At 54.9% G+C, this 27,217-nt stretch overlaps 2 protein-coding genes and 1 long non-coding RNA gene across 19 annotated transcripts; 1 reads left to right on the top strand and 2 right to left on the bottom strand.

Annotated features, from left to right (window-relative positions):
- Positions 1–83: 83 nt before the first annotated feature.
- On the bottom strand, positions 84–20,907 carry ALDH16A1 (aldehyde dehydrogenase 16 family member A1). Of its 7 annotated transcripts, none has more exons than XR_013410058.1 (17): positions 20,759–20,907; positions 13,017–13,119; positions 12,509–12,635; positions 11,741–11,919; positions 11,064–11,141; positions 10,231–10,412; positions 9,994–10,146; positions 9,223–9,408; positions 8,757–8,852; positions 8,445–8,581; positions 8,185–8,290; positions 7,946–8,076; positions 6,710–6,877; positions 6,328–6,529; positions 2,544–2,762; positions 2,148–2,407; positions 84–362 (listed from the first exon to the last, which is right to left on the bottom strand). XR_013410058.1 is itself a non-coding variant. In XM_077980908.1 (17 exons), the coding sequence occupies exons 1-17, from the start codon at positions 20,846–20,848 to the stop codon at positions 201–203; spliced, it is 2,406 nt and encodes an 801-aa protein (XP_077837034.1). In that variant the 5' UTR covers positions 20,849–20,907; the 3' UTR covers positions 84–200. The 7 variants fall into 7 exon arrangements, 3 of the variants coding, with proteins under 3 accessions (XP_077837034.1, XP_028695513.2, XP_077837035.1); XR_013410059.1 differs by having other exon boundaries at positions 2,148–2,380; XM_077980908.1 differs by having other exon boundaries at positions 2,148–2,270; positions 2,577–2,762; positions 8,185–8,283; positions 8,441–8,581.
- Positions 15,205–16,846, bottom strand: LOC144337259 (uncharacterized). Its single transcript, XR_013410113.1, has 2 exons — positions 15,740–16,846; positions 15,205–15,289 (listed from the first exon to the last, which is right to left on the bottom strand). It is a non-coding gene; the product is annotated as an uncharacterized LOC144337259 (long non-coding RNA).
- On the top strand, positions 20,668–27,217 carry PIH1D1 (PIH1 domain containing 1). Of its 11 annotated transcripts, none has more exons than XM_028838505.2 (10): positions 20,668–20,804; positions 22,571–22,664; positions 22,976–23,042; positions 23,872–24,051; positions 25,447–25,508; positions 25,603–25,684; positions 26,059–26,188; positions 26,421–26,496; positions 26,827–26,970; positions 27,096–27,216. In XM_028838505.2, the coding sequence occupies exons 1-10, from the start codon at positions 20,767–20,769 to the stop codon at positions 27,135–27,137; spliced, it is 915 nt and encodes a 304-aa protein (XP_028694338.1). In that variant the 5' UTR covers positions 20,668–20,766; the 3' UTR covers positions 27,138–27,216.

Raw genomic sequence — 27,217 nt, 5'->3', positions numbered from 1 at the left:
GAACTTGTCTCAAAAAAAAAAAAAAAAAAAAGCCTCATATCTGCCAGAAGTTGCTACACCCTTTCTTCTCACAGAAGCATAGCTAGGGTTTGTCAGAGACTTTATTTATTCCCCACAGAAGAGGAAAGTCCCAGGTGTCTGCGGGGGTGCATTTCCCCTTGGTCTGAGGTGTCCAAAATGCAGCAGGTGGCGCTCAGGCATCAGTCCCCCATAGGCAGCCACAGGGCCTTGGTCCGCGCCGATCGCAGCCCCAGCTCCGGGCCTGCCCCCTCAGCCTCCTGGTCCCAGGCCCGCAGGCAGCCCCTGTTCACCCACACCGGTTTGAGGTTTCCTGCTGAGGCCCACTCCACAAACTGGGAACCCTGAGGTGGGGAGAGAGGGGGGTCAGCACTTCTGCGGGCTTGTTGCTAAGCACCTGCTTCCTCCGCGATGACTGTTACTGATCAGGGGCTTCAGGCTGGACCTATGCTCTGTAGCTGCAGTGCTCAGTTCCTTCCAAGCAAAACTTCCAGATGGTAGGGAAAGGCATTTGACCCAGGGGTTAGGGAATTTCCTCTCCCTTAACAGCCCATGTTGAGAGGAATGAGGCCCAAGGCTCTTGTCAACAAGTTCACATCCGTTACCAACAGGTGATTTAAGAGAGTGGACAGTGGGGCGCCGTGACTCACTCCTGTAATCCCACCACTTGGGGTGGCTGAGGCAGGCAGATCACACGAGGTCAGGAGTTTGAGACCAGCCTGGCCAATATGGGGAAACCCCATCTCTACTAAAAAAAAAAAAAACCCAACAATTAGCCAGGCATAGTGGCGAGTGCCTGTAGTCTCAGCTACTTGGGAGGCAGGAGAATCACTTGAACTCGGGAGGCAAGGGTTGCAATGAGCCGAGATCGTGCCACTGTATTCCAGCCTGGGCGACAGAGTGAGACTCTGTCTCAAAAAAATAAATAAATAGCGGTGGCTCACGCCTGTAATCCCAGCACTCTGGGAGGCTGAGGCGGGTGGATCACGAGGTCAGGAGATCAAGACCATCCTGGCTAACACGGTGAAACCCCTTCTCTACTAAAAATACAAAAATAGGCCGGGCGCGGTGGCTCAAGCCTGTAATCCCAGCACTTTGGGAGGCCGAGATGGGCGGATCACGAGGTCAGGAGATCGAGAGACGATCCCGGCTAACACGGTGAAACCCCGTCTCTACTAAAACATACAAAAAACTAGCCGGGCGAGGTGGCGGGCGCCTGTAGTCCCAGCTACTCGGGAGGCTGAGGCAGGAGAATGGCGTAAACCCGGGAGGCGGAGCTTGCAGTGAGCTGAGATCCGGCCACTGCACTCCAGCCTGGGTGACAGAGCAAGACTCCGTCTCAAAAAAAAAAAAAAAAAATGAGCAGGGCGTGGTGGCGGGCGCCTGTAGTCCCAGCTACTTGGGAGGCTGAAGCAGGAGAATGGCGTGAACCTGGGAGGTGGAGCTTGCAGTGAGCTGAGATCACCCCACTGCACTCCAGCCTGGGCGACAGAGTGAGACTCTGTCTCAAAAAAACAAAATAAAATAAAAATAAATAAATAAATAAATAAAAATTAAAAAAAAAAAAAAAAAAAAAAGAGCAGACTCAACCAGTCTGCTCCAGATCACTTGAGCCCAGGAGTTTAAGATCAGCCTGGCCAACACAGAGAAACCCCTGTCTCTGCAAAAGAAAAAAATTAGCCGGGCTTAGCTGGGCATGGTGGTGCATGCCTGTGGTCCCAGCTACTCAGGAAGCTGAGGTGGGAGGGTGACTTGAGCCTGGGAGGTTGAAGCTGAAGTGAGGTATGATTGCATCTGGGTGACAGGGTGAGGCTCTGTCTTAAAAAAAAAAAAAAAAACACAAAAAAACACTGTACACTGTGGGCCTCCAAATCTAGGGTGTGGTTCTTAGCAACGGGCCGTCCACTGAGATGAGGTCTTCGGGCTGGACAGCTCTCAGGCCCTTGTTGCTAAGGACAGCCTCTTCCTTAGTAACTGGAGTACTAAGGGCGGGGCCTCAGAACCTTGTTGTCAAGGAGTTTCTCCCCTTAGCAACAGGAGTTCTAAGAGGGCGGGGCTGTGTTTCCGGAAAAGGAGGAGCCTGTTTGAAGTTTGAGATGCTGAAAATGGCAAAACAGAACAAAGAGCACCTGGGCGGATCCGAAATACCACATGGCCTGGACGTCCTGGTGCAAGGCCAGGCAGCGGGTCAGATGGTCCCGGTCTCCTGTCACCACGTTGGCCAGGCCTGCTGGGAACAGGGTGGCCATGTCCTAGGGGGTGCAGAGAGTGGGTGGGTTGGGAGGGCCGTGGGGGCAGGGCAAGGAGTGGGCATCCAGGGGGCGGCCATGGGAAGGAATGGGACGGGGGTAGGGGGGGCGGTCTTGGACGAGAAAGCCCCAGGTCTGGGCTGAAGAATGGGCACTGGGTCCCCAAGGAGTGAAGGTTTGGATGCTGGGGCTGGGGGCAGCATGCGTACCACGGAGGGTGCGGTAAGAGCCAAGCTCCTGCCGAGTTTGGGCGTTTTTCTGCTGCCCTGAGGCTACCGGGAGGAGAGGCAGGAAGGCAGGGGGATATACCTGGCAGACCTCCAGGGCCAGCAGGGGACAGGCCGCGCTGGGCACCATGACCACAGTGTTGCCGTAGGCCAGGGCGGGAGCCAGCAGGGACACGAAGGCAAGCAGGGGCCACTCGTCCGGACACACCACAGCCAGCACACCCAGCGGCTCCCGCAGGCGCAGCACAGGGCCTCTCAGCCCCGCTACCTGCAGGGACAGGCGGGTCACGCGTGGGGCAGGGGAGCCCCGCCCACAGTGAATGAGAGACCGAGTTCCTCCACGTCCTTCCCAACACCTGGTGTTGTCCCAAACCGCACCCTTGTGGAAGCGCCCGCCATTTCGCAGACTCTGGTCAAAGTGAATCATTCCACGGGGGTTCGGGCGGTGAGAAACATCCTGCACAACCAACCTTCCTTCCTTCCTTCCTTCCCTTCCTTCCTTTCCTTCCTTCCTTCCTTTCCTTTCTTCCCTTTCCTTCCTTCCCTCCTTCCTTTCCTTCCTTCTTCCCTCCCTCCCTCCTTCCCTTCTCTGTTTTTTTTTGAGATGGAGTCTTGCTCTGTCGCCAGGCTGGAGTGCAATGGCACGATCTCAGCTCACTGCAACCTCCGCCTCCCAGGTTCAAGTGATTCTTCTGCCTCAGCCTCCCGAGTAGCTGGGATTACAGGCGCCTGCCACCATGCCCGGCTAATTTTGTATTTTTAGTAGAGATGGGGTTTCACCATGTTGGCCAGGCTGGTTTCAAACTCTGGACCTCAAGTGATCCACCCACCTCAGCCTCCCAAAGTGTTGGGATTATAGGCGTGAGCCACCGCGCCTGGCCAATTATTGTATTTTTAGTAAAGATGGGTCTTTACCATATTGGCCAGACTGGTCTCGAACACCTGATCTCAAGTGATCCAGCCTGCCTTGGCCTCCCAAAGTACTCGGATCACAGGCGTCAGCCACCGCGCCTGGCCCACTCTTATGTTTTTTCTCTTTTCCTTTTTTTTTTTTTCCTTGAGACAGGGTCTTACTGGGTAGCCCAGGCTGGAGTGCAGTGGCATGATCACAGCTCACTGTTGCCTTGACCTCCCAGGCTAAAGCAATTGTCCCACCTCAGCCCCCTGAGTAGCTGAGAATACAGGTGTGTACCACCAGGCCCAGCTAATTTGTTGTTTTTTGTAGACATGAGGTTTCATTGTGTTGTCCAGGCTGGTCATGAACTCATGGGCTCAAGTGATCCACCTACCTCAGCCTCCCAAAGCACTGGGATTATTTTCTTTTGTTAAAAAGAAATACGGTGTTAGGGGGTGGGAGGCAAGGGGAGGGAACTTAGAGGACTGATCAGTAGGTGCAGCAAACCACCATGGCACGCGTATCCCTATGTAACAAGGCTGCACGTTCTGTACATGTATCCCAGAATTAAAGTAAAATAAAAATAAAAAAGAAGGCTGGACGCAGTGGCTCACACCTGTAATCCCAGCACTTTGGGAGGCCGAGGTGGGCGGATCATGAGGTCAAGAGATCGAGACCATCCTGTCTAACACGGTGAAATCCCATCTCTACTAAAAATACAAAAAAAAAAAAAAAAAAAAAAAAATTAGCTGGGCATGGTGACAGGCGCCTGTAGTCCCAGCTACTCGGAAGTCTGGGGCAGGAGAATGGCATGAACCTGGGAGGCGGAGCTTGCAGTGAGCCAAGATCGCGCCACTGCACTCCAGCCTGGGCGACAGAGCGAGACTCCATCTCAAGAAAAGAAAGAAAGAAATATGGTTTGGCCCATGATAGAGTTTGGATGTCCCACCCAAATCTCACGTTGAAATGTAATCCCCGGCCAGGTGTGGCGGCTCACGCCTGTAATCCCAGCAATTTGGGAGGCCGAGGCAGGCAGATCACCTGAGGTCAGGAGTTTGAGACCAGTCTGACCAACATGGAGAAACCCCGTCTCTACTAAAAATACAAAATTAGCCGGGCGTGGTGGCGCATGCCTGTAATCCCAGCTACTTGGGAGGCTGAGGTAGGAGAATTGCTTGAACCTGGGAGGCGGAGGTTGCAGTGAGCCGAGATCGCACCATTGCACTCCAGCCTGGGCAACAAGAGCGAAACTCTGTCTTAAAAAAAAAAAAAAAAAAAAAAAAGCGTAGCACTAGCTGGGTGCAGTGGCTCACGCCTATAATCCCAGCACTTTGGGACGTCAAGATAGGCAGATCACTTGAAGCTAGGAGTTCGAGATCAGCCTGGGCAACATGGCGAGTCTCTTGTCTCTACAAAAATACAAAACCACCCAGTCGTGTGTGCTGGTGTGTGCCTGTGATCCCAGATGCTCAGGAGGCTGAGGTGGGAGGCTCGCTTGGATCTCGGAGGTTGAAACTGCAGTGAGCCGGCCGGGCGCGATGGCTCAAGCCTGTAATCCCAGCACTTTGGGAGGCCGAGGCGGGTGGATCACGAGGTCAGGAGATCGAGACTATCCTGGCTAACATGGTGAAACCCCGTCTCTACTAAAAATACAAAAAACTAGCCGGGCGTGGTGGCGGGCGCCTGTAGTCTCAGCTACTTGGGAGGCTGAGGCGGGAGAATGGCGTGAACCCGGGAGGCGGAGCTTGCAGTGAGCCGAGATCATGCCACTGCACTCCAGCCTGGGAGACACAGCGAGACTCCGTCTCAAAAAAAAAAAAAAGAAACTGCAGTGAGCCATGATTGTGGCACTGCATTCCAGCCAGGTGACAAAGGGAGACTGGTGCCAACAGGCCTAGCTAATTTTTCTATTTTTTGTGGAGACATGGTTTCACTATGTTGCCCAGGCTTGTTTCAAACTCCTGGCCTCAAGCGATCCACCCGCTTTTGCCTCCCAAATTGCTGGGATTACAGGCGTGAGCCACCATCCCTGGTCAGGTGTTTTTTTTTTTTGTGACACAGGGTCTCACTCTGTCGCCCAGGCTGGAGTGCAGTGGCGGGATCTTGGCTCACTGCAACCACCGCCTCCTGGGTTCAAGCAATTCTCCTGACTCAGCCACCCGAGTAGCTGGGACTACAGGCGCCCACCATGGTACCCAGCTAGTTTTTTGTATTTTTAGTCGAGACTGGCTTTCACTATGTTAGCCAGGAGGGTCTCCATTTCCTGACCTCGTGATCCACGCACCTCGGTCTCCCAAAGTGCTAGGATTACAGGTGTGAGCCACCGCGCACCCAGGTGTTCCTTTTTTCTTTTCTTTTTTTTTTGAGACGGAGTCTCGCTCTGTTGCCCAGGCTGGAGTGCAGTGGCATGACTTGGCTCCCTGCAAGCTCCGCCTCCCGGGTTCACACTGTTCTCCTGCCTCAGCCTCCCGAGTAGCTGGGACTATAGGCGCCCACCACCACGCCCGGCTAATTTTTGTGTTTTTAGTAGAGACAGAGTTTCACTGTGTTGGTCAGGCTATTCTTGAACTCCTGACCTCTTGATCCGCCCGCCTTGGCCTCCCAAAGTGCTGGGATTATAGGCGTGAGCCACTGCGCCCCCAGGTGTTTCTTTATAGCAATGCAAAAACCGCCTAACAGCCCACTAAATTGATTTTATGGTCCAGGAATGGGTCGCTATCCATCATCTGGCAAACGCCGCTCTACGAGGCAGGTTGTGTGTCCACTCACTGTACAGATGAGGAAACTGAGGCAGGGAGAGGTGAAGCCACTTGCTGATGATCCTGCTGTGGAAGGCAGTGGGGCTGGGCCTGGATCCCAAGCCTGGCTCATCTCACAGCCTCTAGTCTGAGCCCCACCCCACCTGCCCAGCTCGCCCACGTGCCCACAGATCCTTTACCTGCAGGGTGTGGCCTTGGGCCTGCGCCCGGGCCCCCCATGCCCGAAGTCGCCTTGCACTCAGCTCCACCTCCGCCTCCGCAGCCTTGAGCTCCACTCCCTGCCTCTCCAGCCTTGAGGCCAGGGTAGATTTCCGGCGTTCCAGTGCAGCCGCCAGGGCCCATAGCAGGGCCGCCCGGGCCCCTGGGGACTGGCCCGCCCAGCTGTGGGCAGACAGTGCACAGTAGGGGTTGGCATCCTGGTCTTGGCTTTCCTGACACCCCACCTCTGTCCACAGCCCCTACCCTGGGGGCCCAGCTTCCCAGTCCACCAACTGCTGGGGGCCCAGGCTCCCCTCTCTAACATGCTATGACCCCTGGGCTTTCCCGTGTGACCCCTCTTACCCAGGGAAAGCCTGGTGAGCGGCCTCCACGGCACCTCGGATGTCCTTGGCTCCACCCTCAGCCACGTAGCCATGGAGGTTGCCGGACGAATCCTGGATAGGCCTGGAGCTTCGGGCCCCAGGAGCCTGGAAACGGCCCCCAACGAAGAGCCCATAGGGGGGTGCTGGGCTGGAGTAGGGTGGGGCATGAGGAGGAGTCCTGAGCCCTCAATCTGCTCAGACCTTATGCTCTACCCCACTGGGAAGACCGCCTCGGCTCCCGTGAGCCTCTGGGGCACCCCAAACCCCTGTTCCCATGAGCCTCTTGGGGACCCTAAACTCCAGCTCCCATGATTCACTGGGGGACCCTAAACTCCTGCTCCCATGAGCCTCTGGTGGACCCTAAACTACTCCCATGAGCCTCTGGGGAACCCCAAATTCCTGCTTCCATGAGCCTCTGGAGGACTCAAAGTTTCTGCTCCTATGAGCCTCTCGAGGACCCCAAACCCCTGTTCCCATGAGCCTCTGGGCACCCTAAACTCCTGCTCCCATGAACCTCTGGCGGACCCTAAACTGCTCCCCTGAGCCTGTGGGGCACCTCAAATTCCTGTTCCCATAAGCCCCGGAGGACCCAAAGCTTCTGTTCCCATGAGCCTCTGGGGGACCCTAAGCTCCTGCTCCCATGAACCTCTGTGCTCCCATGAGCCTCTGGTAGACCCTAAACTCCTGCTCCCTTGAGTCTTTGGGGGTACCTTAAACTCCTGCTCCCATGAGCCTCTGGGGGACCCCAAACTTCTGCTCCCATGAGCCTCTGGGAGATTCCAGGCTTCTGCTCCCATGAGCCTCTGGGGACCCTAAAATCTGACTCCCTTGAGCCTCTGGGGGACCCCAAAATCCTGTTCCCATGAACCTCTGGGGGACCCTAAACTGCTCCCATGAGCCTCTGGGCGACCCTAAGCTCCTACTCCTTCTGCTCCCGTTAGCCTCTGGGGCACCCCAAGCTTCTGCTCCAGTGAACCTCTTGGGGACCCCAAGCTCCTAGACCCATGAGTTTCTGGGAGAGCACAGACATTCATGGGGCAGAGCTGAGTCTCAGCAGGCCTGGGGTGGGGAAAGTGTGAGGCCACAATGTGGTACTCAGCAGGACCATGAGACAGCTTGGACGGACCTTGCACCAGCCCTCCTGTCCATGGGGAAACGGGCATCAATTTCCCTCTCCCCGTTCACACCCCCAGACCACTGGCCCCCAACGACTCACCTGGGCCCTATTTCAGTCCCAGCCGGCAGGGTTGAGGGAACAGCAAGGCCAAAGGTGTCATAGTTCAGGTTCTTGGAGAGGCAGGACAGCTGGGCAGGGGTCCCTGAGGGCCGCAGATACTCATACAGCCCCTGTGAGAAGGACAGTGTCAAGAGGATGCAAGGGGCACGTGAGGCTGGATTCAAGTGTCAAGGGCACGGCGGGGAGCGGGGCTGGTGACGGGGAGGGGATGTGCTCACGTCTGGGCCCCCATGCCAGGAACACCCACTCTCCTTACAGCCGCCTGTGGGCACCGAAGGGTCTCTGAGGCCGTGGGCATTGATCCAGACGGTGCCCACCTGGAGCCTGTGGGGAAGATAGAGACGTCCGACACAGGAAAACAGATGGTGGCTGGCTGGGAGAGGGGTGAGTTAAAGGCGCAGGGAGCGACCCAGGGAGAAGGGAGATGAAGACAGGAAGAATGAGGAGAGGAGTGAGCGCCTGGGCCACGCAGACTGACCCGTAGCCCAGCTCCAGTGCCTGGCCCAGCCTCTCGCTCCACACGCTGGCGCTGCCCCCGCGGGGCGTCCCGTTGGCCAATGCCAGTGCTTCCTTGGCTGTGCGGAAGGGGGAGGCCACAACCACAGGCCACGGCACCTGCAAGGGGTGATGGGGAGGCTCAGGCCTCTGGGGCCCACCCACCAGGAAGGGGCCCAGAGCAGGTAGCAGCCCCCTGCCCGGGTCACACGGTCACCCCAGGGGCTTCCGCAGGCACGGAGCTGCTGCCCTTGGCTGGCAGTGGGTAGGAGCTCTACAGACCTCAGGGGCTCACCTCTGCCCGGGCACATGGGGAGGCTGGGGGCAGGTTGGAGACCAAGGTTGGAGGATAGAATGGGTGTTCTGAAGGCACATCGCCAGCCTGGAACACCTAGGGAGAGAAATGATCTAGAAGTCGACCTCCAGTCCCTTCCTGCTGAAACCCAGGAGTGCAGGCTCCCAGCCCCTCCTCCCTCAGACCCAGGAGTCCAGACCCCAGCCCCTCCTCCCTCAGACCCAGGAGTCCAGGCTCCCAGCCCCTCCTCCCTCAGACCCAGGAGTCCAGACCCCAGCCCCTCCTCCCTCAGACCCAGGAGTCCAGACCCCAGCCCCTCCTCCCTCAGACCCAGGAGTCCAGGCCCCCAGCCTCTCTTTCCTTAGACCCAGTTGTCCACGCCCTGCTCCCTCTTCCCTCGGACCCAGGAGCTGGGTCTCCAGGTCCCTCCTCCTCAGACACCCTCAGTCTGTGACCCCTGCCTCACCTGTGCACCCTGGCTCTGTGCCTCACGCACAAAGCGCTGGACCAGGTCACATGCAGCAGCCCCCCGGGCCCCCATGTCCACGGCCCCATCCAGCCCTCGGCCACTCCGAAGCCGCCCCATCCGCTCCTGCAGTCGTCTCATGGCTTCGTCCCACACAGACTCCTGGATAAGGAGCCTGAGGCCACCCTGTGAGGAAAAAGGGCGTCAGGAGATCACGCCATTGCACTCTAGCAAGTTGGTGATCTGAAGAGTGAAGACAGAGGCTGGAAAACTAGGGACATGGACACTCAGATAAATCAACAGTCCTGAAGAACAGAGAGGCCGGGTGCGGTGGCTCACGCCTGCAATCCCAGCACTTTGGGAGGCCGAGGCGGGTGGATCAACAGAGGTCAGGAGTTTGAGACCAGCCTGGCCAACAGGGTGAAACCCCGTCTCTATTAAAAATACAAAAATTCGCCAGGTGTGGTAGTGGGCGCCTGTAATTCCAGCTACTCGGGAGGCTGAGGCAGGAGAATCACTGGAACCCGGGAGGTGGAGGTTGCAGTGAGCTGAGATTGCGCCATCGCACTCCAGCCTGGGCGACAAGAGCAAAACTTCGTCTCTCAATAAATAAATAAATAAATAAATAAATAAAAATGAACACATATAGAAAAACAAAACAAAACAAAAAAACCCAACAAATAAAATGAACAGAGACTCAGGACCCCAAGGCCTGGAGACAGACACCTACAGCCTCTAGGGTGTGAGGGGACAGGAGTGCACGGGTCTCACCGGGCCGCGGTCGGACCAGGCGGCGTCCACAGCACCCTCCACAGCCGAGTCGACGTCCGCTGCGTCTGTCAGCAGCAGCAGCGACTCCGTCCCCAGCGCTAGGCCCAGCTCCGCACGCTCACCCGCCAGGGTCCGTCGAAGGGCACGGCCTTCCTAGGGACCCCCCGCCAATTCAGCCGCGGGAGGAGCTTTGCAGCCCCCAGACACGTTCCACCACAACCCCTGTCCTGAAGGTACCTCCAGGGCTCCGCAGAAGGCCACCTTCTGGATTCCAGGCTGGGAGGCCAGGACGGGCACCAGGGAGGTAGGGCCACTGATGACATTCAGGATTCCTGGGAACGGGCCCAGCTCCCCTGACAGCTGGGCCAGGAGGAGGGGCGTCGGGGAGGCCGGGGGCACGAGGGCCACCACAGTGCAGCCTGGGGAAGCGGAGCAGCTCAAAAATTCAGGAGTCCAAGTCCCAGCCCCTCCTCCCTCAGACTCAGGAGTCCAGACCCCGGCCCTTCCTCTGACAGACCCAGGAGTCCAGACCTCAGTCTCTCCTCCCTCAGACCCAGGAGTCCAGGCTCAGCCCCTCCTCTCTCCGATCCAGGAGTCCAACCCCCCAGCCCCTCTTTCCTCAGACCCAGGAGTCCAGGCCCCAAACCCCTCCTGCCTCAGACCCAGGAGTCCAGGCCCCCAGCCCCCTCCTCCCTCAGACCCAGGAGTCCAGACCCCAAACCCCTCCTCCCTCAGACCCAGGAGTCCAGGCCCCAGCGCCTCCTCCCTCAGACCCAGGAGTCCAGACCCCAAACCCCTCCTCCCTCAGACCCAGGAGTCCAGGCCCCCAGCCCCCTCCTCCCTCAGACCCAGGAGTCCAGACCCCCGGCCCCTCCTCCCTCAGACCCAGGAGTCCAGACCCCAAACCCCTCCTCCTCCCTCAGACCCAGGAGTCCAGACCCTGAACCCCTCCTCCCACAGACTCAGAAGTCCAGGCCTCCAGCCCCCTTGTCTCTCAGACTCGAGTTTGGGCCTGACAATCCCCGCCTTTCTCAGACCCAAGAGTCAGGACCCCCCAGGCCGTCATTTACCCACAGCCAGGGCAGGGCAAATCCTCCACATCATCTCAAGGAAGGAGAATGTGGGTGGCAGGATGAGGCCAATTACTCCTGCAAGAAGAAAATGAGGCGAGAGACAAAAAAAAAAAAAAAAAAAAAAAAAAAAAAAAAAACCATTCAGGCGTGGTGGTGCATGGTTGTAGTCCCAGTTACTTAGGAGGCTGAGGTGAGAGGATTTTGAGCCCAGGAGGTCAAGGCTCACAATTATAGTGAGCTATAATTGCACCACTGTACTCCAGCCAGGGTGACAGAGAAAGACCCTGTCTGAAAAAGAAAAAGAATGAGGGGACTGGACGTGGTGGCTCATGCCTGTAATCCCAGGCACTTTGGGACGCCGAGGTGCGTGAATCATCTGAGGTCAGGAGTTGGAGAGCAGCCTGACCAACATGGTGAGACCCCCTTCTCTATTAAAACACAAAAATTAGCTGGGTGTGGTAGTGGGCGCCTGTAATCCCAGCTACTCGGGAGGCTGAGGCAGGAGAATCACTTGAACCCGGGAGGCGGAGGTTACAGTGAGCCGAGATTGCGCCACTGTACTCCGGCCTGGGTGACAAGAGCGAAACTCTGTCTAAAAGAAAAAGAATGAGGGGATTGGAGCTGGCACTGCTGGGTCATGTGAGAGGAGAGGGCTAGGGACTCCAGGGTCTCACCCATGGGCTCCCAGCCTGCCAGTGCCTCCTCCTGGGTGGATGCCTGGATTGCATGGTAGTGGAGAAGCTGCTGGGCCAGCTGGACGTCCCCGTCTCGAACCTCTCGAACAGCCCGCCCAGTCACCAGGGATTCCAGGGTCCACAGCAGTCGCTGGTGCTTCTGGATCACCTTGGCCAGCCTGTGGAGAAAGCAAGAGGGTGCTCATTTTCCAACAGGCCTCAGCCTCACAGAGTTCTGGGCTGCTCCTATATACCTGGACTACAATCCCCATGAGTCCGAGGCATCCCCACCATTTACCTGGGGCAAAGGGCAGTGAAGATCTGTGGGAATTGTAGCCGTGGAAACACAAACCTGAGGATGCTGTGTAAAGGTCTTGGCCGCTGGAAATCCCTGAAGCTTCTGGGAAATTGAGTCTTAGCTTCTAACCCCAATTGCATTTTGGGAAATGGAATCTTTGTCTCTAGCTGCCCCCAAAGCAGCTAGGAAATGGATTTAGGGGCTTCACCAGCTCCAGTGAACTGCTGAGAAATGGAGCCCCAATGCGCTTCAAGAGTCCTGTGAAGTACAGGCTTCGCGGCTTCTAGTCCCAGTGAATAGTGGACAACGGATGCATGTTTCGACCACTACTGCCCCCAGCACATACTGGGAATCTGAGCCTTAGCAGCAAATTAATTCAGTGGGATCTTGGGAAATAGCCTTTGTTCCCATGGTCTCAAGTGGATGCTGGGGGTCCCCGCCTCCCAGGGTCCACACCTCAGCTGCATCACCTGACCAGGTGCTGGGCCCGGACGACGCCAGGGTGGGCACTCCAGCTCTTAAATGCCGTCCTGGCTGCCTCCACGGCTGCGGCCACATCCTCGGCCTGTGCCTGCAGGCAACTGGCCAAGTTCTCTCCTGGGGAGAAAAGTGGAGGGACTCAGATGGGAGGAGAGATGGCGGGGAGCCCATGTCAGGTCTGGAGGGGGCTGAGATTTTCGGAGCCTGGATCAGCCCAAGGGTGTAAAGCTGGTCCCCATTCTCTGCTGGGTCACGGCTATGATCACCTCCAGCGCAAGGAAGGGATTTTCACAGACAGCAGTTTCACAAAGCCTCCACAGAGACCCGGAACCATAATTAGGGTGACTGGTTTCAGAAGGAACCAGAAATTGCAATCCCTCTCTCACCACCAGCTGCTTCCTGCCCTCAGGGCCCTAGGCAAGGGGAATGGGTGTTGGTGGGTAGGGCTAGAGGGCACAGATACTTCTCTTCCACTAATGACTGGGGGACATCTCGTACCTGTGATGGGATCCTGGCAAGGCACTGAAGTCCTGTGTTCAGGCTTTAACCACTTCCCATTCACATAGTGGCCCAAGCACCGGTCCTGGGTGTCCAGCCAGGCCTGGGGGGAGGTAGAGACAGTTTGGAAAGGGGCTCGGGAGGAGCTGGGGCAGTTCAACCCCTACCCAGAATCCTCTAGGAGGGGACATCTGTCTCCCTCTGCTCCATCAGCTAATTCTTTTCCTCTTATTGCTTTAGAAAAAAAAAGTTTGGCTGGGCGCGGTGGCTCAAGCCTGTAATCCCAGCACTTTGGGAGGCCGAGACGGGCGGATCACGAGGTCAGGAGATCGAGACCATCCTGGCTAACACAGTGAAACCCCGTCTCTACTAAAAAAACAAAAAAAAACTTAGCCGGGCGAGGTGGCCGGCGCCTGTAGTCCCAGCTACTCGGGAGGCTGAGGCAGGAGAATGGCGTGAACCCGGGAGGCGGAGCTTGCAGTGAGCTGAGATCCGGCCACTGCACTCCAGCCTGGGTGACAGGGCGAGACTCCGTCTCAAAAAAAAAAAAAAAAAAAAAAAAAAAAAAAAAAAAAAGTTTGTGGTAAAATAGAGCTTTTTTTTTTTTTTTTTTTTTTGAGACAGAGTCTTGCTCTGTCACCCAGGCTGGAGTGCAGTGGCCGGATCTCAGCTCACTGCAAGCTCCGCCTCCCGGGTTCACGCCATTCTCCTGCCTCAGTCTCCCGAGTAGCTGGGACTACAGGCGCCCGCCACCTCGCCCGGCTAGTTTTTTGTAAAATACAGCATTTCAATGTATACACTTCAGCAGTTTAGAGGCATTCTACGCATTTACAGTGTTGTGCAACCATCACCACTCTCTAGTTCTAAAACATTTTTCCTTTTTTTTTTTTTTTTTTTTTGAGACAGAGTCTCGCTCTGTTGCCCAGGCTGGAGTGCAGTGGCATGATCTCGGCTCACTGCAAGCTCTGCCTCCTGGGTTCATGCCATTCTCCTGCCTCAGCCTCCCAAGTAGCTGGGACTACAGGCGCCCGCCACTACGCCCAGCTAGGTTTTTTGTATTTTTTAGTAGAGACGGGGTTTCACCGTGTTAGCCAGGATGGTCTTGATCTCTTGACCTCGTGATCTGCCCGCCTTGGCCTCCCAAAGTGCTGGGATTACAGGCGTGAGCCACCGCGCCCGGCCCCCTTTTTTTTTTTTGAGATGGAGTCTTGCTCTGTCACCCAGGCTGGAGTCAGTGGCGCGATCTCGGCTCACTGCAAGCTCCGCCTCCCGGGTTCAAGCCATTCTCCTGCCTCAGCCTCCCGAGTAGCTGGGACTACAGGCGCCCGCCACCACGCCTGGCTAATTTCGCTTTTTGTATTTTTAGTAGAGATGGGGTTTCACTATGTTGGCCAGGCTGGTCTTGAACTCCTGACCCCAAGTGATCTGCCTGCCTTGGCCTCCCAAAGTGCTGGGATTACAGACGTGTTAACATCTTTAATTCATTCAATTAGAGTCTCAACTGAGTCCTTGGACTGGTGCCACAATAGTGGTGCCTATTTGGAGTCCACTTTGGGAGGCTGAGGTGGGCTGAGCCTAGGAGTTCAAGACCAGCCTGGGCAACATGGTGAAAGCTCATCTCTTCAAAAAATACAAAAAGTTAGCCGGGTGTGGTGGTGAGTGCCTGTAGTCCCAGCTACCTGGGAGGCTGAGGTGGGAGGATCACTTGAGCCCAGGAGGTGGAGGCTGCAATAAGCTAAGATCACACCGCTGCACTCCAGCCTGAGTAACAAAGCAAGGCTCTGTCTCAAAAAAAAAAAAAAAAAATTTTTTTTTTTTTTTTAACCATATCTCACTCATCACATCTCCTCCATATTTCTTTCTTTTCTTTTTTTTTTTCCTTTGAGATGGAGTCTTGCTCTGTCGCCCAGGCTGGAGTGCAGTGGCACGATGTCTACTCACTGCAAGCTCCGCCTCCCGGGTTCACGCCATTCACCTGCCTCAGTCTCCCAAGTAGCTGGGACTACAGGCACCCGCCACCGTGCCTGGCTAATTTTTTTTTTTTTTTTTTGTATTTTTAGTAGAGACAGGGTTTCACCATGTTAGCCAGGATGGTCTCGATCTCCTGACCTTGTGATCCACCTGCCTCGGCCTCCCAAAGTGCTGGGATTACAGGCGTGAGCTACCACGCCCGTCTTTCTCCTCCATATTTCTTTTTTTTTTTTTTTTTTTTTTTTGAGACGGAGTCTCGCTGTGTCTCCCAGGCTGGAGTGCAGTGGCGTGATCTCGGCTCACTGCAAGCTCCGCCTCCCGGGTTCACGCCATTCTCCTGCCTCAGCCTCCCAAGTAGCTGAGACTACAGGCGCCCGCCACCACGCCCGGCTAGTTTTTTGTATTTTTAGTAGAGACGGGGTTTCACCATGTTAGCCAGGATAGTCTCGATCTCCTGACCTCGTGATCCACCCGCCTCGGCCTCCCAAAGTGCTGGGATTACAGGCTTGAGCCACCGCGCCCGGCCTCTCCTCCATATTTCTTTCTCATCCTGGTCACATCTTCTCTGCTGCTAAATCCAAAACACACTGCTCACTTTCTCCTTCTACAGATTCTCCTAGCATCTCTGATGTCACATATTCCTGATTTTTCTCCTACTGGCCTTTCTCCTTTTCTTTTCTTTTTTTTTTTTTTGAGACAGAGTCTCGCTCTTGTCGCCCAGGCTGGAGTGCAATGGTGCGATCTTGGCTTACTGCAACTTCTGCCTCCTGGGTTCAAGTGATTTTCCTGCCTCAGCCTCCTGAGTAGCTGGGATTACAGGTGGCCGCTACCATGCCCAGCTAATTTTTATATTTTTAGTAGAGATGGATTTTCACCCTGTTGGCCAGGCTGCTCTCAGACTCCTGGCCTCAGGTGATCCACTCGCCTCAGCCTCCCAAAGTGCTGGGATTACAATCATGAGCCACCATGCTTGACTTCTGTTTTCTCTTTAAAGCAAAAAGAGTTACTTAGAAGTTCCAAACTCAAACGTCCACAGGGAAAAGAGACATCTGTGAGATAGTCAGGGATATTTGATCATGAACTGGCCATTAGATGACATTAAAGAATGATTGTTGGCTGGGCATGGTAGTTCACATCTGTAATCCCTGCACTTTCCCACACTGAGACAGGAGGATTGCTTGAGCCGAGGAGTTTGAGACTAGTCTGGACAGACACAGCAAGACCCCATCTCTACAAATAAAAATGAAAAATTTGCCAGTCATGGTGGTACACACCTGTAGTCTCAGCTACTCAGGAGGCTGGGGTGGGAGGATTGCTTGAGCCCAGATGTTCCAGGCTGCAGTGAGCTGTGATTGTGCTACTGAACGCTAGCCTGGGCAACAGAGTAAGACCTTGTCTCAAACAAACAAACAAAAAACAAAAACAAAAAGAATGAGTTAATGTTGTTAAGTGTGGTAACAGACCATGGTAGTTTTGTAACAAAATGAACTCTTATCTGTTAGAAGAAAGGATTCAAATATTTATAGGAAAATACTGTGGCCGGGCGCGGTGGCTCAAGCCTGTAATCCCAGCACTTTGGGAGGCCGAGACGGGCGGATCACGAGGTCAGGAGATCGAGACCATCCTGGCTAACACGGTGAAACCCCGTCTCTACTAAAAAATACAAAAAACTAGCCGGGCGAGGTGGCGGGCGCCTGTAGTCCCAGCTACTCGGGAGGCTGAGGCAGGAGAATGGTCTAAACCCGGGAGGCGGAGCTTGCAGTGAGCTGAGATCCGGCCACTGCACCCCAGCCTGGGCGACAGAGCAAGACTCTGTCTCAAAAAAAAAAAAAAAAAAAAAAAAAAAAAAGAAAATACTGTGACATCTGGGATTTGTTTAAATTACTCCAAAGAAAATACAGAAGGAAACAGCACTGGGATAAATGTTGATGATGGTCAAAGCAGAGTGATGGGTAAATAGGAGTTCAAAATAAATGCTAATTATTCTGTGGAAGTTTGAAAATTTTCCCCCAAAAGAAAAACAAAATTCCAAAAGAATGTCCAGAGGGTTCCAGGAGGCCTGAGAAGAGGGCCTGGATGAGAAGAGGAGCTTGCGATTCATTGAAAAGACAGGAGCTATTGGTTCCAGATGATTTTTGTCAGGGAAGTTGAGCCAAAGTTTGACACATTTTGGAATTTTATTTTCAAGAGGACCTCCCGGATGTTTACATGGAATCAATTGTCCAGCATTTCACATTTTCAAAAATAAAGTTTAGGCCAAAGAAAACATGTTTGTTGGTTGAGTCTGGCCCAGAGAACATGGGTCTGAAATGCAAGGGCTCAAGTCCAAGTCTCAGCTTCACTTTTTTTTTTTTTTTTTTTTTTTTTTTTGAGACGGAGTCTCGCTCTGTCGCCCAGGCTGGAGTGCAGTGGCCGGATCTCAGCTCACTGCAAGCTCCGCCTCCCGGGTTTACGCCATTCTCCTGCCTCAGCCTCCCGAGTAGCTGGGACTACAGGCGCCTGCCACCTCGCCCGGCTAGTTTTTTTTGTATTTTTTAGTAGAGACGGGGTTTCACCATGTTAGCCAGGATGGTCTCGATCTCCTGACCTCGTGATCCGCCCGTCTCGGCCTCCCAAAGTGCTGGGATTACAGGCTTGAGCCACCGCGCCTGGCCTCAGCTTCACTTTTTATGTTTTATTTTTATATTAATAAAGATGGGGCCTCACCATGTTGCCTCACCATGTTGCCCAGGCTGCTCTTGAACTCCTAGGCGCAAGAGATCCTCCTGCCTCAGTCTCCCAAACTGCTGGGATTACAGGTGTAAGCCACTTGTCTGGCCTCAACTTCTTTTTTTTTCAGGGGAGACAGGGTCTCATTCTGTCACCCAGGCTGGAGTGCAGTGGTATGATCACTGCACCTCCCAGGCTCAGGTGATCCTCCCACCTCAGCCTCCCAAGTAGCTGGGACTACAGGTGTGCGCCGCCACCGCTGGCTAATTTTTTGTTTTCTGTTTTTTTTTTTTTTTTTTTTGAGACAGAGTCTTGCTCTGTTGCACAGGATGGAGTGCAGTGGTGCGATCTCCGCTCACTGCAACCTTCGCCTCCCAGGTTCAAGCAATTCTCCCACTTCAGCCTCCCGAGTAGGTAGGATTACAGGTGACTGCTACCATGCCCGGCTAATTTTGTATTTTTAGTAGAGATGGGGTTTCACCATGTTGGCCAGGCTGGTCTCGAACTCCTGACCTCAAGTGATCCGCCCACCTGGGCCTCCCAAAGTGTTGGGATTACAGGTGTGAGCCACCACGTCTGGCTGCCTGACTTTCTTATCATACCCCACCAGGCAAAGTTCCAACTGAAGGAATATCTCTATCATATCCTGCTGAGCAAAGTTCCCAGGAACAACCTATCACATCCCAGCAGAAAAAGGGCCAAACCGCCTGATCATAGGAACGCCTTGTCAATATCCTGCAGGGCAGCAAGCCATACTGCCCAGACCCCATACCTAGAAGTACCCTAGCCTGTAAGCAGCGGTGGGCTCCAGCATTAAGCTGGTACCCCATCTCCGCAGGTTTTTGCAATATACCTGTGTTGCCGTAGACCTCCTCGGTCCCTGTCTTTCTTTCACCCTCGCCTTCCCTTTAAAAAACCTAACACTTGGTATGGCTAGTCTTTTACATTTTAGCCATTTAGGTGCATAGTGATAGCTCATTGTGGGTTTAATTTACATTTCTCTCTCTCTTTTTTGTTTTTGTTTTTTTGAGACAGAGTCCTTACTCTGTCGCCCGGGCTGGAGTGCAGTGGTGCGATCTCAGCTCATTGCAACCTCTGCCTCCTGGCTTCAGGCAATTCTGCCTCAGCCTCCCGAGTAGCTGGGACTACAGGCGTCTGCCCCCATGCCCAGCTAATTTTTTTGTATTTTTAGTACAGACAGGGTTTCACTGACTTGGCCAGGCTGTTCTCGAACTCCTGACCTCATGATCTGCCCGTCTCAGCCTCCCAAAGTGCTGGGATTACAGGCGTGAGCCACCGCGCCCGGCCATTTTTTTTTTGGTTTTTTTTTTTTTTTTTTTTTTTTTGGAGACAGAGTCTTGCTCTGTTGCCCAGGATGGACTGCAGTGGTGTGATCTCTGCTCACTGCAACCTCCGCCTCCCAGGTTCAAGCAGTTCTCCCACCTCAGCCTCCCGAGTAGCTAGGATTACAGACAAACACCACCACGCTCAGGTAATTTTTGTATTTTAGTAGAGACGGGGTTTTACCATGTTGGCCAGGCTGGTCTCGAATTCCTGACCTCAGGTGATCCGCCCGCCTCAGACTCCCAAAGTGTTGGGATGACAAGTCTGAGCCACCACGCCCGGCCCAGTGTTTTGTATTTTAGTAGAGACCAGGTTTCACTATGTTGCCCAGGCTGGTCTCGAATTCCTGAGCTCAAGCAATCTGCCTGTCTCGGCCTCCCCAAGTGCTAGGCTGTGCCAGGGTTCTGATCCAGTGTCTTCCACCTGGGCCATTGCTCTGGCCTCCTGCCCTCCCCCTCAAAGAAGCCTAAACTTCTCCCACCTGGGTACTGGGGGGCCCTAGGGGATCATGAGAGCCCCGTGAGGGAATTCTGAGAGTGCCTGGGGAAATGACAGAAAGTTCGAGGCGCCCTACTTATTTGCAGGAACCCCACGAGGGTTCTGGGGGCCTCCGAGGGATCATGGGAGTCCTAGGGAGGTTCTGAGGACCCCCAGGGGATCATGGGACCCTCATGAGGACTTCAGGGGTTCCTGAACAATCATGGGAACCCTGTGGGACATTCTGAGAGCTAGAGAGATCGTAGGAGTCCCGTGAGAGTTTTGTGAGGGGCCATAAGTAATTACAGGAAGTCCTGATGTGGCTGGGTGCAGTGGCTCACGCCTGTAATCCCAGCACTTTGGGAAGACGAGGTGGGTGGATCACTTGAGGCCAGGAGTTCGAGACCAGACTGGCCAACATGCTGAAACCTTGTCTCTAGAAAAAGTAGAAATATTAGCTGGGAGTGGTGGCACACGTCTCTGGTCCCAGTTACTTGGGAGGCTGAGGTGAGAGGACGGCTTGAGCCCAGGAGGTTGAGGCTGCAGTGATCAACAGGTGCGATCACGCCACTGCACTTCAGTTTGGGCGACAGAGTGAGACCCTGGCTCAAAAACAAAACAAAACAAAAACAAACAAAAAACCCAAACCGGAAGTCCTGATGTATTCTAGGCTCCTGAGATTTCCCATGAGGGCACATGAACCCCACGAGTATTGAGGGGCCCTATGGGATCACGGGGGCTCCATGGAAGTTCTGAAGGTCTCCAGGTAATCAAGGGGATCAAGGGAGTCCCTCAGGAGGTCTGGGGTGCTCCGGAGGCCCATGAAGGCCATAGGATGTTTTAAAGAGTCGTGGAAAGACAATGGAGGTTGTGGGTCGCCGGAGCCCCACAGGAACCTTAAGGGGTCTGGTGGTGCGCGTCAGGTTCTGAGGGGACCCTGAGGAATCACGAAAGCGTCTAGAGGAGTTCGGGAAAACCGCGGAAACACCACGAGAAGTTCAGGATCAAGGGGCAAGAGAACCACTGGGGAAGATGGGAACAGACTAAAAGGCCGAAGCCGCCACCGCCAAGGCTCAAGGAAGCGTCCTACAGGGCGCGATCCTATTGGGCGGCGGGAATCACGGGGACTGAGAGAGGCGGAGTTGCTGAGCTGCCGCAGTGGATGACGGGACTCCCCGCGAAAAACCGGGCGCCCAGGCCTGGGTAACGCAGCGGGCAGCGCCGGCCGGGCAGGCTCTCACCAGTGCGCATGCGTGGCTCTCCGGCACCGGTCCGTACTCCAGCGAGGTGAAGATCTCGCGGGCGCGGGGCCCTGCACGCGTCGCAGCCATCGCCTACCCAGAACGCTTTCCGCGAAGACTGTGGGGCGCTCTGTGTTAAGGGGAACCTTGAGGTCCGAAGGGCCACACCTCCCGTTCCAGCCCAAAGGGGCGGGACTAATGCGAATGGGGTGGGGCTACGAGATACAGAGAGCAGCCTCGCCCACACTTTTTGCCTTAGGACCCGTTGGCCCAGCCTACGGGGAAGCGTATTTAGGAGCATGCGCACTGCTTAAAACGGGGAGGAAGGCGAGCCAGGGATGTAGGTAATTTGCGATTAATTGGGAGGGCTCCGGATTTAGAAGGATCGGCGTGGCCGGGCACGATGGCTCACGGTTGTAATCTCAGCATTTTGGGAGGCCGAGGCAGGTGGAACACCTGAGGTCGGGAGTTCGAGACCAGCCTTACCAATATGGTGCAACCCCCGTCTCTACTAAAAACATGAGCTGAGCTGTGGTGGTACGCGCCTGTAATCTCAGCTACTCAAGAGGCTGAGCCGGGAGAATCACTTGAACCCGGGAGGCGTACATTGCAGTGAGCCGAGATCGCGCCACTGCACTACAGCCTGGGTGACAAAGGCAGACCCTGTCTCAAAAAAAAAAAAAAAAGTAATTAAAAAAAAAAAAGCGTCGTCGTATTGATGCGTCTTCCCAGTGCCTTGTTTTATAGTAGCAGGAAGTGCAAGTTTTATTTGTTTTACCTTTTATTTTCTTGAGATAGGGTCTCCCTTTGTCGCCCAGGCTGGAGTGCAGTGGTCCGATCACGGCTGACTGTCACCTCTACTTTTCCGGTTTAAACGTTTCCCCTGCGTCAGCCTGCACAGTAGCTGGGACTACAGGCGCATGCCATCAAGTCTGGCTATTTTTTTCCTTTTTTTTTTTATCGTAGAGACAGGATTTTGCTATGTTGCTCTGACTGGTCTCGAACTCCTGGACTCAAGCGATCTTCCTACCTCAGACTCCCAGCCTGAAAGTGCAGCTTTCAGTTCTAATTATATTTACTAGGGGTCGGAGCTAGATCTGGCAGGAAGTGATAATTCAAAGATAAAAAGGGTACCTTTTAGGATGGACATTGAGATTAAGGTTTTGAAAATGCAACCTTCACTGCAAAGTAACGGGGCCGGTTTTGGTTGTGGAAAGAGTGGAAGTGTGGCGCTTTTTTTTTTTTTAAACAGATGGGCTGTGGGACGTTATCTCATTGTATTGCCCAAGCTGGTCTCGAACTCCTGGCCTTACGTGATTCTCGCCCTGGCCTCCCAAAGTGTTGGGACTATAGGCATGAGCCACAGCGCCCAGCCGGAAGTGTGGCTATCATAGATACAGGAAGTGTGGCATTTAGGGATTCGCCTTGGTGTTTATTTTTGATTGATGCGAAGGGCGTGGCTTGTCAATAACGCGATACCAGCTTGTGAGTGCGCATGGGGTACTCGGAAGTGTGGCGTACTCGGAAGTGTGGCGTACTCGAGTCTTGTGTTTACGGATAGACCGGAAGTGTGGCTTCGTTTACAATTCGGCAAGTAGGACGGAGAGCGCGTCCAGAGATAACAGATTCCCAACGGATTTGATGACGGTGTTCGGTCTTGAATGGAATTGTAGTCTTAGGCCAGTCTTAGCTTTCTGAACAGGATAATAGGTATCCGGAGTCGATTGAGGGCCAGAGCAAGCACTGGGGTTCGGATCCTGGGCAAAGTTCCCCACGCTGAGGGTCTTGAGGACGCCTAGATCTCTTTTCCAGGGCCATGGCGAACCCGAAGCTGCTGGGACTGGAGCTAAGCGAGGCGGAGACGATGGGTGCTGATTCGGCACGATTTGAGGAGCTGCTGCTGCAGGTGCACAGTGACCGGACCCCTGGATCCTTGAGTATTCCGGGATTTTGGCGGGGTGCTCAAAGATGGGACTACAGTTGCCAGAATGCACTAGGGTGGGAACTGGGCCTGGGGGAATTCAGGTTGATGGGCTTCAAGTTTGCTAGGTGGGGTTGCGGTTGTTCCTCTAGTTCCCAAAGGAGAAAGGGGACCTAAACCGTTCAATTTCTCGCGTTATCCACAGCTCTCATAGATAAGAATTGCTCCATTTGAGGAACAAATGAGGGGTCTGATGGCACAGACTCCAAGCCTGGAGGTAGTTTTACTTTATACAGGCCTCGAAGGAGCTCCAGCAAGCCCAGACAACCAGACCAGAATCGACACAAATCCAGCCTCAGCCGGGTGAGAAAGGACACCGGAGAGAGAGGGACAGCAGACCCAGGGAGGGCCGGGGCAGGGGACAGAGAGGAGGAAGGAAAGAGACACGAAAATAAAGGCCTGGGATGGGGGTGGGGTGAGCAGACACCCACAGAGATCACCCTAGGACAGAAAGGAGTTGGAGGACAGAGTAGGAGTAGATAGGGGGCCAAAGAATCAGAGATAGGAAGAGGCTGGGTACGGTGGCACGCACCTGTAGTCCCAGCTACTTGGGAGGCTAACACAGGAGAATTGCTGGAACCCAGGAGGCAGAGGTTGCAGTGAGTGGAGATCGCACCACTGTACTCCAGCCTGGGTGACAGAGCGAGACTCTGTCTCAAAAACAAAACGAAATAAACAACAAAAACAAAGATAGGAAGAGAGGCTGGGCACAGCGACTCACAACTGTGATCCCAGCACTTTGGGAGGTCGAGGCTGGAGGATCACCTGAGGTCAGGAATTTGAGATCAGCCTGGCTAATATGGTGAAACTCCATCTCTAATAAAAATACGAAAATTAGCCAGGCGTGGTGGTGGGCGCCTATAATCCCAGCTACTTGGGAGGCTGAGGCATGAGAATTGCTTGAACCGGGGAGGTGGAGGTTGCAGTGAGCTGAGATCACGCTACTGCACTCCAGCCCGGGTGACAGAGTGAGACTCTGTTTCAAAAAAAAAAAAAAAGGTGGGGGGGGTGGGGAGTGGAACAAACCCAGAAAAAGGGGGATAGGGCAAAAGAAAAAGAGAGCCTGGAAAGAATGGATGGGTACTGGGACTTGTGCAGAAAAGGATTGTCATGACTAACCCACTCCCACCAGGTTTCTGCATAAAGACCAACTCCTCAGAAGGGAAGGTTTTCATCAACATCTGCCACTCCCTCTCCATCCCTCCTCCCGCCGACGTGACCGAGGAGGAGCTGCTTCAGATGCTAGAGGAGGACCAAGCTGGGTTTCGCATTCCCATGAGTCTGGGAGAGCCTCATGCAGAACTGGATGCAAGTCAGTGCCCTCAGAGGACCCAGGAGTCTGGCCTGCTTAGGCCCCTTCTTCCCTAGAACCCAAGCATCCTGGGCCCAGGATCCTCTTCCCTCAGCTCCTGGAGATCTGGCTCCCCAGTCTGATGATTTTCCCTATGGTAGATCTCTAGTGCCCTGGGCATCCCAAACCCAGGCAGTCCTGGTTCTGCCACCTGACCAGGCTGGCACTTTTCCATGCCCCACTCCAGGGCCGGGAGGCCTGGGCAGAGTGCTCTTCATGCATTAGTGGATCTCCTGGCTTTAGTCCTGAGCCCGCTCTCTCTTTCTTTTTTCTTTTTTTTTTTTTTTGAGATGGAGTTTTGCTCTTGTTGCCCAGGTTCAGACGATTCTCCTGCCTCAGCCTCCCAACTAGCTGGGATTACAGGCGTGCGCCACCATGCCCAGCTAATTTTTGTATTTTTAACAGAGTCGGGTTTTGCTATGTTGGCCAGGCTGGTCTCAGACGCCTGACCTCAGGTAATCCACTGCCTCAGCCTCCCAAAGTGCTGGGATTACAGGTGTGAGCCACTTCACCTAGCCTGCGGCTCTCTCTTTCATTCCGTTTTCTCCTCTGCCCTTCTCCCCTGTCTCCATCTTTGTCTTGCCTCACCTCTGTCCCTGTTTCTGCTTCTGTGTCCTTTTTTCCATATGTCTCTTGAAGCTTTCTGGGACCAAGCTCTAGGCAGTGCCCCGGGGAATAAGGACCTATCAAATTCACATTCCACGTTCCAGAAACTCCCTGTCATGGGCAGGGCTCAAGGAGGTGGATGCAGTATCAAAAGGGTGCTTTGGAGGGGGGCACCCAGCACAGCCTTGAGAGGGCTCGTCACCCACATGAAGCGGTCAGGGAAGGCTTCCTGGAGGAGGAGGTGTGGGATAAGATTTGAAGGAACAGGAAGAGTTCAGCAGGCAAAGACAGAAGAAGGTTCTACGCAGAGCGGCCCGGAAATGGGAGAGAATGATTAGATTGGATCAGCCAGTAATGGAGAGTGACTGAAATAAATTCAGAGGGCCAAGGTTGCTAGAAGAATGAGATTTTCTCCAGAGGTGGGAGGGGCAGACGACACAGGGTCTCCAATGCCAAGCTTGCGGGGCTCAGACCTTCACTTGGGAGCACTGGGGAGCCAGAGTAGAGCTGTGAGCAGGGGAGGGATAGGGTCAGCTCAAGTGACATTACACTGATGGACAGGAGATAGGCTGGGGAGGAGGCTGGACGGACAGTCCGGAGCGGACAGTGAGTGCTCAGCTGTCACTTCCTGATGTCTCTGGCTCTGCTTCTTGTGGCCGCTGTCCCTGAATGTTTCTTCCCTGTCTGGGTCTGGACTGGGGGCTTCCTGCAGAGGGCTGGCGGGCCCTCACCCCCTTTTTCTCCCCGCAGGAGGCCAGGGCTGTACCGCCTATGACGTAGCTGTCAACAGCGACTTCTACCGGAGGATGCAGGTTGGGGGCGGGGCTGCGGGTGAGGCCTGAGCAGGGGTCTCTCCCCCTACCCTCCCCGCCACCGCCTGTCTTTTCCCTCTCTCTGTCACCCCAGAACAGCGATTTCTTGCGGGAGCTCGTGATCACCATCGCCAGAGAGGGCCTTGAGGACAAATACAACTTGCAGCTGAATCCGGGTGAGGGGCAGGGCCTGGGCCATCGGGAAACAGTGGAGCCAGGAGCGGTTTGGGGGACACCCCTGGGAGAGGAGGGGCTGGCTTGGGCAGGGTGTCCTGGAGTCTGTGCTACTGGGAGGGGGTGGAGTCTGGACGCCCTGAAGGGGCGGGGCCAGGAACATCTCCAGGGCTGGGTTTTATTGGGGCTTTTCATGGGAGGGGACGTGACTAAGGTGGGCGGGCTTCCTGGAGCCAAGCCTGGGAGTGTGGTCAGATCCCAAGAGTCCCGGTGAGCCTGGAGACGATCCCGGGAGGCTCTTGGCTGTGCAAGGCCTCCTGAGAGAGCAAAGGGAACCCTGACCTGTACTATGTTTGACGGCGCTCCTGACCCTCAGAATGGCGCATGATGAAGAACCGGCCATTCATGGGCTCCATCTCGCAGCAGAACATCCGCTCGCAGCAGCGTCCTCGGATCCAGGAGCTGGGGGACCTGTACACGCCGGCCCCTGGGAGAGCTGAGTCAGGGTGGGCTTTCGGTAGATCCCTGGTCTGATGTTTCCTCAACGCTCTTGGGAATCCCTCCCTCCATCCTCCGACACTGGGTGATGCCCTGGGGCCCTGGGCACTGAGAGAGGGAAGAGAGAGAACTCCTGACTGGGAAGGCGTTCTGAGGCACCAGGGCCGGTTGGAGGGAGAAAGGGAACGCCAGGCAAAGACCCGGCAGCTCTGCTCGGCCCTGGACCTTGTTCCTCCTCAGCCCTGAAAAGCCTCACCTGAACCTGTGGCTGGAAGCCCCCGACCTCCTCTTGGCCGAAATTGACCTCCCCAAACTGGTGAGTTTTGCCCGCTGGGCCAGAGGAGGGGAATGAGGTCTGGAAAGGTCAGGGACTGTCTCTGAGCGAGAGTGACAAGGGGCTGTTGCTGGACTTGTCAGCTGCGTACTCTCTCCCAGGAGGCCCACAGGCCACCTTTGGGTGCCGTCCTGAGGGCGCCCGAGGGATTGTAAGTGCTCGGTTGTTGAGACTTGTAATTGCTGTCTTCTGCCTCTTCCCTGGGAGATTAGACCCTTCAAATATAGTTTCCCAGCATGTGAGGCTACCATGCCTGGTCCAGGTGACCGTCCTGTTGCTGAGGAGGGTGACCTGATTCCACCACCTCTCCAGGATGGAGCCCTGGGGCTGTCGCTGGAGATCGGGGAGAACCGCCTGGTGATGGGGGGCCCCCAGCAGCTGTATCATCTGGACGCTTATATCCCACTGCAGATCAACTCTGATGAGAGCAAGGCAGCCTTCCACCGGAAGAGAAAGGTGCCCGGGGGACGGTTCGGGGAAGCCGGGACGTTCGGGAGCCTGGACTCTGGCTCCGAGGGAGGAGGACCAGGGGCGGGACTTCTGGGTCCTGGATCCTCATTCTCTTTGCTCTGTCTCCTCAGCAATTAATGGTAGCCATGCCGCTTCTGCCGGTGCCTTCTTGATCAGGGTGTTTCCCTGTGCTTCCGAGATGGGAAGAAACCGCTGGCTTCCTTAAAGTTGAAATAAAAGATTTTTGCCTTTG

The sequence above is a fragment of the Macaca mulatta genome, chromosome 19 (assembly GCF_049350105.2).
Source record: "Macaca mulatta isolate MMU2019108-1 chromosome 19, T2T-MMU8v2.0, whole genome shotgun sequence".
Classification (NCBI taxonomy): Eukaryota; Metazoa; Chordata; class Mammalia; order Primates; family Cercopithecidae; genus Macaca; species Macaca mulatta.
This window is presented reverse-complemented; position numbering and strand designations above follow the sequence as displayed.